The sequence below is a fragment of the Ochotona princeps genome, chromosome 1 (assembly GCF_030435755.1).
Source record: "Ochotona princeps isolate mOchPri1 chromosome 1, mOchPri1.hap1, whole genome shotgun sequence".
Lineage (NCBI taxonomy): Eukaryota > Metazoa > Chordata > Mammalia > Lagomorpha > Ochotonidae > Ochotona > Ochotona princeps.
The window spans coordinates 26,913,713-26,929,248 of record NC_080832.1 but is presented as its reverse complement, the minus strand read 5'-3'; the positions used below and the strand labels follow the sequence as shown (position 1 = coordinate 26,929,248).

The following is a 15,536-nucleotide window of genomic DNA, read 5'->3' as shown; positions in this document are numbered from 1 at the left end:
GAACTTGTGTGTGTAATGCCACCTGTTCTTCCGTCCTGCTGTCTTTCATTTCTGGTGATGCCACCACCACTGACAATGCCCGGGCACAAAGCACTGGAGTTATCTTGTAGTACTCTGAGCCCTAGTCCCTGGGGTGCTTCATGTCCCTGTTTATGTCTGCAGGGTTTCTGGTCACCGTTTCCCCTCTGTTGTCTGTCAGCTAATGCTTCAGCTAACCCTCAAGGAATGCACTGCTTGCATCCTCTTCTGGGCATGAAATCCAGTCTTCTTTTGTATTTGGATCTGTAATTCTTTTCTTTTGCTGTTTTTAGATCCAATCTCTTGACCTGTTCTTTTTTAGGCTTAAAATTTTAGGATGTGGATTGAATGCACTTTGTTCCTTTCTTAATCATTCACTCTTATTTGTGACCTCAGCACCATGTGTGTCCTAGGAGACCAGATGCTTGTGTGTGCGAGACAGATGAGAGAGCTGGCAGCACACGGCTTTCAGCACAATTTGTGTACCACCCATCTTACCAGGGTTCGATTTTCTCTGATGGAGGTTGCTGCAATTTAAAAAATAACAATACTTTTTTATTAGAAAGGCAGATCTATAGAGGAGTGACAGAGAAAGATCTGTCATTTGCTCGCTCACTCCCCAAGTGGGTACAATGGCTGGACTGAAGCCAGAAGCCAGGAATCCCCTCTGGGTCTTCCACATGGGTACAGGGTCCTAAGACTTTGGGCCACTTTCCACTGCTTTGCCAGGCCACAAGTAGGGAGCTGGATGGGAAGGGGAGCATCTGGGACACAAACTGGAGTCCACAGGGGGCCCCAGTGCAGGCAAGGCAACAATTTTAAAAAGTGAGAATTCCTAAAGTTTTGACTCCTGCATCTTGCTGGAAAGGTGTGGAGGCAGTGGAATTGGAGCCAATGATGTCAGTGTTTAGTTACTTCTCCTTACCAATGTAGCAGTGATGCAGGTTTGGAAGATAAAGTGGAGGGGCTCAATCAGTTTATTAAACACACACACACATATGATGCTTGTTGCACTGGGATGAGCATAGCTGTCCAAAATCAAGATTATTTAACACGACTTTTAGGAAGGTGGGAATCAGAGTAGGCACAAGTTGGGCCTTGGCCTGTGCTAAGTAGTTCTGTCATCTACTTCATAAAAGTCAAGATCATGTAGGTGAGATTACGGAAAGTACTTATAACAAACTCTGCAATGCAGAGTGATCAATAAAAATTTGCTATTGTTACTATTATTTAAAATTTATGTATTTACTGCAAGGGCGGGTACACACACACACACACACAGAAAAAGAGAGAGAGAGAGTTAAGAGTTCAAATCTTGCAATAGCAGGGCTGAGCCAGGCCGGAGTATGAACTTGGAATTCAATCTAGGTTACCCATGTGGGACAGGGCAGGGACCCAGCAGCTCGAGCCATCACTGTTGCTGTGTTAGCAAGAAGCTTGGGCAGGAGCTGGCATCCAGCCAAGTGGAACCTAGAGAAACAGTACAGTGCGGGCTAAGTGTTGAACCCAGGTATTCTGGTGTGGGATGTGGACATCTTAACTGGCATTGTAACCATGAGTCTAAATACTTATTTTTGACTATTTACATTAGCCTAGAGCAGGGATTAGAAAACTACAGCTGTGAGACCAGGCTCTGATTTGCTGTTCATTTTTCTTTTCTTTTTTTTTACATGAATAAAATTTATTTATTTATTTATTTTTTTTATTAAATTTATTCATTAATTACATTGTGTTGTAATTACATAGAATCTGGGATTCTCCCCCCCACCCTCCCCCCATGGTGGATTCCTCCACCCCGCTGCATAACCATAGTTCAAGTTTAGTTGAAATTCCCTCCCTGCAAGAATTTGCCAAGCATAGAGTCCAACATCCCATAGTCCAGACAAGTCCATCTACTTATTGGGAAGACCCTCTCTGGTCTGAGGGCAGAGTCAGCAGAGCATCTTCCCGGTCAAATAAAAGCACTAATATACCATCTGCAACAATCAACATCATTATGGATTGAATTGACATGATATTGTGCAGTCAACATGCTAAAAATAAATGCAATTTCTTAACCACTTTCTGTGACCCCCCATTCACAGTTCAATTTTAGTTTATATACTACAAATGACATAATATCCATAACATAACATGATATGCTTAACATCATATCATCTTAAATTAAGGCAAACATGTGGTATCTAACCTTTTGGGATTGGTTCATTTCCCTTAGCATTATGGTTTCCAGTTTGGCCCATTTGGCCACAAAGAACTGCATTTTGTTTTTTTTAATAGCTGAGTAGTATTTCATGGAGTAGATGAACCATAGCTTTCTTATCCAATCCTCTGTTGATGGGCATTTTGGCTGTCTCCATGTTTTTGCAATTACTGATTGTGCTGCTATGAACATAGGAGTGCATGTTGGTTTCTCATAAAACAAGTGTTCTGGATATATTCCTAGGAGTGCTATTGCTGGGTCATACGGTATGTGGAGTTTGAGTTGTTTGAATATTCTCCATACTGATTGCCATAGAGGCTGTACCAATCTGCAGCCCCACCAGCAGTGGAGTAGGGTTCCTTTTTCCCCGCAACCTCGCCAGCAAGTGTTGTTGGTGCTTTTATTCATGTGGGCCACCCTTGCTGGTGTTAGGTGGTATCTCATTGATGTTTTAATTTGAATTTCCCTTATTGCCAGGGAGCTTGAGCATTTTTTCATATGTTTATTTGCCATTTGGGATTGTTCCTTTGTGAAATGTCTGCCCATTTCCCGTGCCCATTTCTTGAGTGGCTTGTTTATTTTGGTGTTTTGGCTGTTTTGTAATTCTTTGTATATTCTGGAGATTAGCCCTCTATCACCTATGTCGTGCGTGAAGATCTTCTCCCATTCTGTGGGTTGCTTTTTTACTTTATTGATTGTTTCCTTTGCTGTACAGAAGCTTCTTAGTTTGATGAGGTCCCATTTGTTTATTTTGGTCTCAATTTTTACTGCTTTTGGAGTCTTTTTTAGGAAGTGAGGGCCTACCCCTAAGTGATGCAGTGTGTTTCCAACATTTTCTCCCAAAAGTTTGAAGGTTTCTGGATGCAGGTTTAGATCTTTTATCCATTTAGATTTGATCTTAGTATATGGTGAGAGATGTGGGTCTATCTTTTTGTTTCTACAGGCTATCAACCAGTTGTCCCAACAGCATTTATTGAAAAGACCTTCCCATTTGCCTGGATTATCGTTTGTCCTTTTATCAAAGATTATTTGACTGTATCTGTGTGGGTTCCCTTCTGGTGTTTCTATTCTGCTCCATTGATCTTCCTCTCTATCTTTGTGCCAGTACCAGGCTGTTTTGATAACCACTGCCCTATAGTATGTCCAGAGGTCCGGGACTGGGATTCCCCCTGCTAACTTCCTGTTCTTCAGGATGGCTCTAGCTATTCGTGGTTTTTTGTGTTTCCAGATGAACCTTTGGATCATTGTTTCCAGTTCCATGAAGAATGTTTTTGGCAATTTGATTGGAATTGCATTGAATATATATATTGCTTTTGGCAATATAGACATTTTAATGATATTGATTTTACCTATCCAGGAGCATGGGATGTTACTCCATCTTTCTAGATCTTGTTCAATTTCTTTTTTCAGTAGTTTGTAGTTTTCCTCAAATAGGTCTCCTACATTTTTGGTTAGGTTTATTCCCAGATACTTCATGCTTTTCCCTGTTATTTTGTATGGTATCTTGCTGGTTAGATCTTTTTCCAACTTGGGGCTATTAGCATACACTATGGCTGTTGATTTTTGTTAATTAATTTTGTACCCTGCCACTCCACCGAACTCTCGTATAAGTTCTAGTAATCTCTGTGTTGAGCCTTTTGGCTCTTCCATATAAAGAATCATGTCATCTGCATATAGTGAGAGCTTGACTTCTTCATTTCCCATTCGGATTCCTTTGATTTCTTTTTCTTGTCTTATGGCCTCAGTGAGTACCTCTAGAACTATGTTGAATAGCAGTGGAGAAAGCGGACATCCCTGTCTTGTTCCAGATTTCAGTGGGAAGGGTTCTAGTTTTTCTCCATTCAGTATGATGCTGGCGTTGGGTTTTTCATATATTGCTTTGATTATATTGTGAATTTTTCCATCTATGCCTACCTTGGAAGTTGTGCTGGATTTTGTCGAAAGCTTTTTCTGCGTCTATTGATAGTATCATGTGATTCTTGTTTTTCAGTTTTTGGATGTGGTGTATCACATTTATGGATTTCCGAATGTTGAACCATCCCTGCATTCCAGGGATGAATCCTACTTGATCCGGATGAATGATCTGTCGGATGATTTTTTGAATTCTATTGGCTAGGATTTTGTTGAGTATCTTAGCATCAATGTTCATGAGAGAGATAGGTCTATAGTTTTCTTTCTCTGTAGGATCTCTGTCCGGTTTTGGGATTAAGGTAATGTTGGCTTCATAGAATGAGTTTGGAAGGGTTGCTTCCTTTTCTATTGTTTTGAAGAGTTTGTAGAGGATTGGGGTTAGTTCTGTTCGGAATGTTTTGTAGAATTCTGTAGTGAAGCCATCTGGGCCTGGGCTTTTCTTTGTTGGGAGGTCTTTAATCACTGATTCAATCTCTGCTTCAGTTATGGGTTTGTTCAGGTCGTTTGTTGCCTCTGGGCTAAGTTTTGGCAGGTTGTGTGAGTCTAAGAACTTTTCCATTTCTTGGTGGTCTTCTGATTTGTTGGAGTACAGTGCTTTGTAGTAATTTCTAATTATGTTCTTAATGGTTGTAATGTCTGTTGTTATGTTGCCTTTTTCATCTTTGATGCTGTTAATTCTTGCTTTCTCTTGTTTTTTCTTTGTCAGTCGGGCCAGCGGGGTATCTATTTTGTTTATCTTTTCAAAAAACCAGCTTTTTGATTCATTGATTTTGTGTATCGTTTTTTTTATTTCTATCTGGTTGATTTCCTCCCTTGTTTTGATGATTTCTTGTTTCCTGTTGTGTGTGGGGCTCATCTGCTGCTGCTTTTCCAATTCCTGGAGGTGTGTGGTTAGTTCCTGTATTTGGCGCTTCTCTTGGGCCTTGACATGAGCTGCAATTGCGATGAATTTACCCCGTAGCACTGCTTTGGCAGTGTCCCACAAGTTTTGGAATGTTGTGTCAGAGTTTTCATTGGTTTCCATAAATTTTTTGATCTCATCTTTAATTTCTTCCCTGACCCATTGTTCGTTCAATAGCATATTGTTCAACCTCCAAGAGTTTCTGTATTTCCTTGGGCTTTTTGAATTGCTGATTTCCAGTTTCATTCCGTGGTGGTCTGAGAGGGTACATGGTATGATCCCTATGTTTTTGAAGTTATTTAGATTTGCTTTGTGTCCTATCATGTGGTCGATCCTGGAGAAGGTGCCATGCACTGCTGAAAAAAATGTATAATCTGTGGCCTTAGGATAAAAAGTTCTATAGATGTCTACTAAGTCCAATTGTTCTAATGTTTGTATGAGCTCTGTTGTTTCTTTGTTGAGTTTTTGTTTTGTTGATCTGTCTATAATTGTTAGCGGAGTGTTAAGATTGCCCACTATTATTGTGTGTGTATCTATGTCTCCCCTTAAGTCTGTAAGTAGTTGCTTCACGAAGCTAGGCGCATTGGAATTAGGTGCATATATGTTCACGATTGTAATTACTTCCTGATGGATCAGACCCTTCACCATTATATAATGTCCTTCTCTGTCCTTTTTGATGTCTGTCAGCTTGAAGTCTAGGTCATCTGAGATTAGATGCTGTTCATTTTTCAAATGAAGTTTTACTGGAGCACAGCCATGCCGATTCATTTTGAGTATTGCGTTTGGCGGCTTTCATGTGTTACAGGGGCCGAGTGACTGCAAGTCTGAAGTATTTACTATTTGGCCCTCATAGAAGAGATAATCCTTTATGGAAGACGTTTCATCAGATAGTATATGGCCCTGTGTAGAGGATGTTCAGAGACCAAAGGAAAGGCGTTCGGGCCGCTCATCTTTCAGCAACTGCTTCTGAACCCATCCTTTCCCCCTGAAACTGGCATCTGGGTGCAGCAGCTCTTGGATCTGTGCTGTACAAGCCGCTCTCTACCGGGAGACTGTGATTCCTTTCATGCCCCAGCTGATCTCCTGTTGCATGATTTCAGGCAGTGGCAGGGCCAGGTTTGGTGAGTGGGTGAGCTACTCACAGGTTGCATAGTTTAAGTGCCCCTCAAAACTTGTGCATTGAGATTAAGTAGTCTGTTAATTCAGTGTTCTGAAAGATAAAAATTAATGCAAAAAGTCCATAATGAGCAAAATACCAATATTTTATTATATCCTTTTGGGGGGGGGAGATTAATAAAATGTGTTTTTTCAATATATCTCTAGTTTTATGAGGATGTGACTCAAATAGAAATTGGATATATTTAGGTTTTATAATGTAAGATTTTGATATAGGTATATGTTGAGTAATGATAACTCCAGGGAAACCTGTTAGCCTATCCATCACCTGACATGGTAGCATTGTGTGTGAGTATGCGGGTGTATGTGAGTATGTGGGTGACATAAAAGATCTACTATATTAACAAGTTAGAAGTGTATAATGCACTTTTAACTACAATGACTACACTTTACATTGAATCTCTAAAACTGAACTTCCAGCTAAAAGCCTATTCCCATTTTCCTCACTCCCCAGTCCCTGGCATCCTACATTGTACTCTGTGTTTCTCTGAGTTCCACTTTGCTGAATGCCATATATAAGTGACGAAACTTGAACATTTTTTTTTAAAGATTTTATTATTATTATTGGAAAGCCGGATATACAGAGAGGAGGAGAGACAGAGAGGAAGATCTTGCATCCGATGTTTCACTCCCCAAGTGAGCCGCAACGGGCCAGTGCGTGCCGATCCGATGCCGGAAACCAGGAACCTCTTTCAGGTCTCCCACATGGGTGCAGGGTCCCAAAGCTTTGGACCGTCCTCAACTGCTTTCCCAGGCCACAAGCAGGGAGCTGGATGGGAAGTGGAGCTGCCGGGATTAGAACCGGCGCCCATATGGGATCCCGGGGCTTTCAAGGCGAGGACTTTAGCCGCTAGGCCACGCTGCTGGGCCCGAAACCTGAACATTTTTAAATAAAGAGAGAATCGATATTACTGATCCCCCTCCCTGCAACCCGGCTGTGCTATTGGTTGCCATAGCATTGGGCAGCAGGGAGCAGGGATTCCCCCCACACCCCTTATGCCACAGCCTACCCACAGACATTCCTTCTCTCTGCACACATGTAGGAGGGAGAATTGTCAGCTTCAGAGGAACCTGCTGGCTGATCAAATCTAATGACATCTCAGCAGGTCCATGTCTGCCTATTTTCATTAAGTGTAATTATGCATATTTTCTTGAACTGAAACTTGCCATAGTGATCTGTGTCTAGTTAGTGGAATAAAATGGTGAAATGAATATTTTTCTAATTTTTCAGATGGTTCATCTGAAATGTTCCAACAAGAGGACTGTGAAACATACATTAATATAATAGTGTTGGCTAACCAAAGCTGTTTACCAAGAGATCTGAAAGTATCATCTGGTTCCTATAAGCTTTTTCTAAGAAAGGCCAAATAGGTATATTAATTGAATTTTTAATGCCTTCTGATAAACACTGACCCAGTGAGCTTTTTGGATAACAACTTTCTAATCTGCCTTGACATTTCTTTGTAGTGCTGCAAATGGTGATTTGTGGGTAGGTGTAAAAATAGGTGTACTTAGTGTGAAGGTTTGGAAGTATTCCACAGAATAGTGTTAAGGTAGAATGGAGTCCTATCTGTGGGGAATAAATACGGAGGACTGGGCAAGGTCACCTTTCCATTTCTCAGGCAGCTTATTATGATTAAAGGACTTTGATGTTTTGATGAAGTAAATTACTTGTTTTAACTGGCTATCACTGCAATAAAGAGATGAAATGTAATATTGAACTTGATGCCCTTTTGCTTTCTAAACACATTAAAATGTTTTTAGGTATATAGTGTTGATTGGAGCCAAACCAGAGGTGAACAGCTCGTGGTGTCTGGCTCATGGGATCAGACTGTCAAAGTGGTATGTCAGCATTAATGTGCTTAAAGACAAATGCTCTGAATCCTTTCTTTTCCAAAATATACTGTAATTTCATGGACCATTAATTTTCTTTTCAAGAAATGTACTGAAAAAATGTATTGAAATGTTTATTAGAATTTAAAATTGTCTTCTTTTGGTTTTTACTAGTTCAGCATAGATTATTTTGGCCCCTTAATGTGAGTAAATCTTGCTTTATATAACAATAGGTATTGATGCTGTATCTATTGCTTGTGTAGGTATATTGTATATCATAGATGCATAGTGTATGAAAATGCATGAGTTTGTATTTCCCTCTGTTTATTTGTAGTGGGACCCAGCAATTGGAAAGTCTCTGTGCACCTTCACAGGCCATGAGAGTGTCATTTATAGCACAATCTGGTCTCCTCACATCCCTGGCTGTTTTGCTTCAGCCTCAGGTAAATGTTTACCAGAGCCTTATGTGCAGTAGAGGGTGCCCTTGTTTTCCCCATTAGGTGGTGCTGTGTGCCCTGGATTCAGGGAGAATCCCTGAGTCTGTTAGGTACTATTCTCCTGTGCTCCTAACGCCATTTCATTCATCACTCTTGATGGGATGAGCTGGGACCCAGTTTGCTTCTCAGTGATTCTGTCTCTTAGAGAATAATTCAGTTTCCTGATGAGGACAGATTCATGGATGGAGATAAGAAAAAACATTTGCAAGAGAAGCTGTTGAGTTTTGTTTTAAAACACTGTTAAATCTGTGAGGTACAGGTTGCCTTGTGACCCAAAATTGTGCCCTTGGTTCTTCACTGGTAACTGACGTGACTGCAGGACTAAAGAGAAGAAGCTGGAATTGGAGCAAAGTTTGGCAAACTACTACCCTCACTTCATAGTGACTGACTCAAGGACAGTTTTTGTAAATAAAGTTTTATTGGCTCACCACTGTGACTGTTCCTATAATGTTTGTGGCTGCTGTCACGCTCTAGTGGCAGAGCTGAGAAGCTGTGGCCCTCAAAGCCGAAAGGGCTGGCTGATGCTTTGTGGGACCTGTTTGCTGACACCTGTGCTGGAGCCTTGAGGGGAGATCAAGAAATGAAAGTTCTTTTGGTCAGTTGATGTTTAAGACAGCAGCTGGAGGAAGTAACAGTGTGCTTCTGTAATTGTCTCCTCATTTAATTAACCCACATCCAGACAAGCAATAAGTAGGATAATTGTACCCTACTTGCGAATAAACTGTATCAATGCCCTGAGTTAAAATGTATTGAGTGGCTTCTGAAGGAAATATGATGTCACGGAAATCCTTTCCATTAGTTGATGTTCTTGTTTTTGTTTAAACTGGGACATGTGGTTGACCCTTATGGTTCGGAAAGCAACATCCCTTGTCAGAATACCTGGGTTTAGTGCTGAGCTTCTGACCCCAGCTCCCTCCAAGGTGTACCGTGGGAGACAGTGGTCATGGCTCAAGTTACTGGGTTTTTCCCACCCATGTGGAAGACGTGGATTGAGTTTCCAGTTCCCCTCTTTGGCCAGCATCAATAGTTCTAGGCCTTTGAAGAGTGAACTAGCAGGTGGAAACTCACTTTTACCTCAACTCTCAAATAAAAAATTCAAATTTGTTGGGCTGGCATAGTGACAAACAGGCTAATCTTCCACTTCCAGGTGCTGAAATCCCATGTGGATGCCGCTTTATGTCCTGGCTGTTTCGTTTCCCATGTGGCTCCTTGTTTATGGCCTGAAAAAACAGCAAAGTGTGGCCCAAGTCATTGAGACCCTGAACTTACATGGGAAACTCGAAAGCAGTTCCTGACTTAGGATCGGCATGGCTGCGGCCATTGTAGCGATTTGGGGAGTGAACCAGCAAATGGAAGATCTTTCTTTCCTTTTCTGTCTGTAACTCTAGCTTTCTAACAAAACAGCAACAACAACAACAAAAAAAAAAACTGAGAAGCTTTTTAAAAATTGATTTTTTTAAATGACCAAATTTCCCAAATCTGGAAGTATTATTAAATTGAAGGCACTCAGAAATGAAAACCTTATGTAAGCTGTGTGTACTCAAATATATCCATGTAGATTATGTCATTTTATGAGATCTTGATAGTGACTAATCTGTTTAGAGGCTCAAGCTAAGAAATATTTTCTTCTCTTATAAAATTTGCCAATATTGTTTTCTAAAATGATTTTTAAAAACAATTTGCAAAATTGTTACTGTTTTTAAATTAAGTTATCTAGATCATAGCTGTTTTGCTCATAACCTAAATTAAATTTTTTAAAAACATATCAAGTTTTGGGCCCTACCTAATAACCTAGTGGCTAAATCCTTGTCTTCTGTGCCTGGGATCCTGTATGGATACCAGTTCTAATCCCGGCTGCTCTACTTGTCATCCAGCTCCCTGCTTGTGGCCTGGGAAAGGAGAGGATGGCCCAGTGTAGAAGGACTTTCAGAATCTTTGCTATTGTGGAAGACAGAGCTGGTTGAATCTCCCCTGAAGGCACCAGGGGCAGTTGATATGGAGATGAATGAGCAGGAGACTTCCTGGTTCACAGGTTTAGATGAAGGAACTGCTAGAGGCCTGGGAGACTGTACCTTGCTGTTGAGATGTAAATAGTTCAAGCCCCTCCTCCCTGAATGCCTACCTTACAACCTTCCTTTAAAAGAATAGTGCTCTCAATAAAATTTGGCTATTGACCATCAGTCAGTAGTGCACACATGTTACTATCGTCTCTGTGCACCAAGCAGTCGCTGGTTGACAGCTAACAACCCAGGACCTTGGGACCCTGTGACCCACATGGGAGATCCAGAAGAGGCTCCTGCCTCCTGGCTTCAGATTGCCTCATCTCCAGCTGGTGCAGCTACTTGGGGTGTGAACCAGTGGATAGAAGATCTTTCTGTCTCTCCTTTCTGTTTATCTGCCTTTGTAGTAAAAATAAATCAGGTCTTTTGGGAATGGGACCAGTGATAGATTTTTCCAACTCATATTTCCTTTTTCAAGGCTGAATTTTTAAAAAAAAGTTTTATCGTTCTATACCATAGCTAATCATAAAGTTGGGTGTGTATTTAAGTCAATGGTAGCAGTGTTAATACACTTAGTTCGAGTTAACCCTTTAACCTGCATGTAGTGTAAATGCTGTTTCCTATTTATTGTGGATCAGAGTTGTAAGATGCCCTCAGCTCAGTTTAAGGGTTATAATTTTACCATTGACAGAAAAGCCCCCGACACTGAGTGAGTTAAAATTCCTGTAAGGGTGTGAATTAGATTGGTATCAGCATAGTTTTCTTTAGAATGGGAAGCGCTTCAGCCTTAACTCAGGGCAGAGAAGTCATTTCAAACGCTGAAATTAGAGGTAAAAATAGATGCACCTGCAGGATGGACAGAAGCATGCTTGCTTTCTAGAGAAACAGTCTTTGTCTGTCAGGTGGTTCTGATTGGGAACATTCACAGTTAAACCAAACTTAATAAGGAGTACAGTTTTACATATGTGGAAAAAAATTATTGAGTAAAACTTCTTAAATGCCTGAGAGGTTTTTCCTACTATTGTATGTTGGCTTGTTAATTTATATTATTATGTAGAGTGCTAAGATTGTCTTCATGTTTGTGGTCATTATTCTTTATATGCCCAAGACTGAATGTGAAATCTTGTATCAACAAAATCGTGAACTAATATAGCTGCATTTATTTAAACACCGGGCATGATTGTGTGTATTAGCCCTTTATTTGGGCTGACTCATACACCTCTTCTTTACACTGGCTTTTGTGTAACATGGTGTACTCACATATAATGTTGACTGTGGATATTGCATATGGAACATTTATTTGGTGTGTGAGACCAAATAGCAGAAAAAAGATTAATTGTTTGTAAAGGGTGAGCAAGATCATTATAAAACTTAACATTTGAGACTTTGCACAGTGTAAATGGACACTATAAAAAACAGTGTTATCATCGGAGTAGCCATTTGCTTCCGTGGAAGAAAAGACCATTTGTTTAATTGTGTTGCTTTCAGTGTTGTGTTAGAAGTTGATGTAAATAGTGATCTTATCAGCCAGGAATTCTTTAGTTGAAAATGTAAGAAACCTTAACCAAAACTGTCTTAAGGGAAAAGATACTTTATTTGCTCATGTAGTTGAAAAATTAAACATTAGAGCTGGCCTGTGTTCTGTTGAAGTCATCAGTAGGTAACAAGTGATGATTATGTTGGCAGGTCCAGTTCCTGTGCCCTTTCTGGTTTCTGTCCAGCAGGAGTAGGTGAAAGATTCTTAGGCATCAAGGAAGGTTTCATGTTTCCTTGTTGACAAATGTTTCCACGTGGACATGTGAATGTTCCTGAACTTCGTGTGCTGGGGGAAAACATTGTAATGCTTTAATTGGTTTAAGTCCAGCCTAATTCTTGAGTTGAAAATGGAAAATGGAAGACATTGGTACTAAACTACATACTCAGCATACAAAGAATAATCTTGATAGGTTGGAAATAGGTAGATAAACTTTAGGGGACAAATATTCATTGCATTGACTGCATAGCAAAGGCTTAAAAAGAAGTGATGGGATTTAATGATAATAAAGCACTGAATCTGTAAGCTATGAAATAGCTTTTTTTAAAAAATAGATTTATTTATTTTTATTTGAAAGGCAGATTTGCAGAGAGAAGAAGAGATAGAGAAGGTTTTCCATCCATTAGTACACTCCCCCGATAGCTGCAAAGGTCAGAGCTAAGCTGATCTGAAGCCAGGAGCCTCTTCCAGGTCTCCCAGGTATGTACAGAATCCCAAGAACTGGGATCATCCTCCACTACCTTCCTAGGCCATAAACAGAGAGCTGGATTGGAAATGGAAGTCAGGACATGAACCTGCACCCATTTGGGCTTCTGGTAGCACAGGTTAGAGAATTAGCCTGTTGAGGCATGGTGCTGACCTCTGAAATACATGTCTTAAAAAAATCTGCCAGTGCTTTGATGTAGTGGGTAAAGCCGTCACCTGTGGCAACAGCATCCTTTACAGGTGCCATTTTAAGCCTTTGCTGCTTGACTTCCAATCCAGCTCCCTGTCAATGTGCCTGGGAAAGCAGCAGAAGATGACCCAAGTGTTGAGGCCCCTGCACCCAGGAAGGGGACTCAGAATAAGCTCTAAGATCCTGACTTTGTACTGGCCCAGGGCCCAGCTCCCGTCACTCTGGCCATTGAGGGATTGATCACTGGAGGGAAGTGATCTCTCTCTCTCTCTTTCTATCTCTCTGCCTTTCAAATAAATAAATATTTAGAAAATTAAAGCAGTCTTTCAAAATGTTTCCTATGAAATGGAATACAGCAAACCTCTTTTCTGCCAGCTTTTATGATTTAGGAAATTCAATGGAGGAGTGATTTATTAAACATTTGGCATTTTCCTGAAATAGTCTTGGTGATGATTTTCAAATATTAGCATACTTAATAAGTGTGAAAAAATTTTAAGTTTCTCTTTAACTTTGCAAAAATAGTGGAAAGAATGTGGTTTGGTAAAAATTAAGTTAGTGTCTGAAACTTTCCTAGTGCCTTAGCCATTTCAAGGGACACAGACAGGTTTACTTACTAATGCAATGATAGGTTGTTGAACTACTTAGCAGATGCCAGCCTTCCACTTATATGCCTTAAACAGCCAAACACTGTTTTTGGTTGTTATGGGAGTAATTGTCTTAGGATTTTTAAACCAGAGCTAAAGTTTGTTTTAATTGTTAAGAAAGATGCCAAATTAATTGCTTCTTGTTGATATAGTGGGAACTGCATGTTTGTTTTTATACAAATATATATTCATCTCCTTAAAAAAATTCACAGACTATTTTCAATGCTGAAGTCGGAGAGAAAATGTGTCTTGTCTCCCAGAACTCTTTAGTTTTTTTCTCCCTTTTCCTGGTGACTTTTATTATGTGCTTTAATATTTAATTTTCTTGTTTTGTCTTCTTGCTCATATACAGGCGTTTTGTTATAAAACATGCATGATCTTTGCATGAGCATAGTCTTAAGTGCAACACTCCTAGTTATTAAACTGAAGCTTGCAAAATACTTGCTTTTATGGCAGAAGCTTATTTGATAGGCAATTGAGATGTATTGTTTATGTCTATTCCTGTGATACATGTATAGCTAATTCTGTCATTCAGCTGCTTATAACAATTTTGATTTTAAGATAATATAATAAGACTAGCATTTAGGTTACTCTGAGAATTTAGTCACCCTCTAATTTGTATTTGCAAATATAGAATTCAAATTTTTTTTATCATTAGCAGAATTAAGACAAAAAGTGACCAGTGTTTAGAGTGAAGTGTCAGTTTCCTTCCACAGCAGAACTCTTAAAGGACATTGTGTTTTGTTTAGTTCATGATAGTTAAACTACTTCTTTTTTTTTTTTTTTAAAGATTTATTTTGTTTTTATTACAAAGTCAGATATACTGAGAGAGGAGAGACAGAGAGGAAGTGGAGCTGCCAGGATTAGAACCAGCGGCCATATGGGATCAAGGCGAGGACCTTAGCCACTAGGCCACGCTGCCAAGCCCTAAACTACTTCTTTTTAAAAAAACAAAATATTTGTTTATTTTTATTGGAAAGTCAGATATATAGAGAGGAGGAAAGACAGAGAGAAAGATCTTCTATCTGCTGATTCACTCCCCAAGTGGCCGCAATGGCCAGAGCTGAGCTCATCTGAAGTTCATCAGAAGCCAGGAGCCTTCCCCAGGTCTCCCACGCAGGTAGAGTCCCAAGGCTTTGAGAAGTCCACAACTGCTTTCTCAGGCCACAAGCAGGGAGCTGGATCGGAAGGCAGGTAGGATCCGAACCGGTGCCCATATGAAATTCTGGGGCATGCAAGGCAAGGATTTTAGCCACTAGGATAGTGTGCAAGGCTCTGTCTGGGAAGATTTATTTGTATTTTTATTGGAAAGGAAGAGCTACAAAGAGAAGGAGAGACAGAAATAAAGATCTTCTCCCTTGGGTCGTCCTTGACTGCTTTTGCAGGTCACAAGCAGGGACCTGGATGCGAAGTAGAGCTACCAGGACATGAACCGGCGCCCATATGGATACTGGTGCTTGCAGGGGGAGGATTAGCCAATTGACCCCTCATGCGGGCCCACAAACTTCTTATTTCTAAATGGTATGTGATAGAAGGGAAGAATATTTAGCTTTTTACATAAAGATGATTAATATTATGTGCATCTTCTTCTGAGCCATGAAAACTAAATTACTGTTACTGCAGACTCCATATAATTGCATAAATCATAGCCATGCCTGAATGTGTGGGGTCCAGCCAGTAGTTAAAATAAACCTCATTCCAGTGTAAGGAAAAAAATCACATTCCATCTGATAGGCATCTGGCATTTCAATTAGATTAAAGTTACTCAGGGCCCAAAACACCCTTTTGCTACTCAATTTACTTCACAGTTTTAAATTCATTCTCCTTACCTAACTCCTTACCTGCTCCAGTTTGGAGTTAGTTGAGCTGCAGCCAGCAGTTCTGATTCCATAAAGTGTGTTTAAGTGTGTGGGTTCTGTGGACGGTA

At 40.2% G+C, this 15,536-nt stretch overlaps 1 protein-coding gene across 1 annotated transcript in view; it reads left to right on the top strand.

Annotated features, from left to right (window-relative positions):
• The window catches only part of PEX7 (peroxisomal biogenesis factor 7), an 82,283-nt gene that overhangs the window by 11,245 nt on the left and 55,502 nt on the right, over nt 1-15,536 (top strand). The window contains exons 4-5 of the mRNA XM_004587264.4: nt 7,971-8,048; nt 8,374-8,482. Of these exons, the coding sequence (XP_004587321.2) occupies nt 7,971-8,048; nt 8,374-8,482 (187 nt within the window). The remainder of the gene's footprint in view (nt 1-7,970; nt 8,049-8,373; nt 8,483-15,536) is intronic.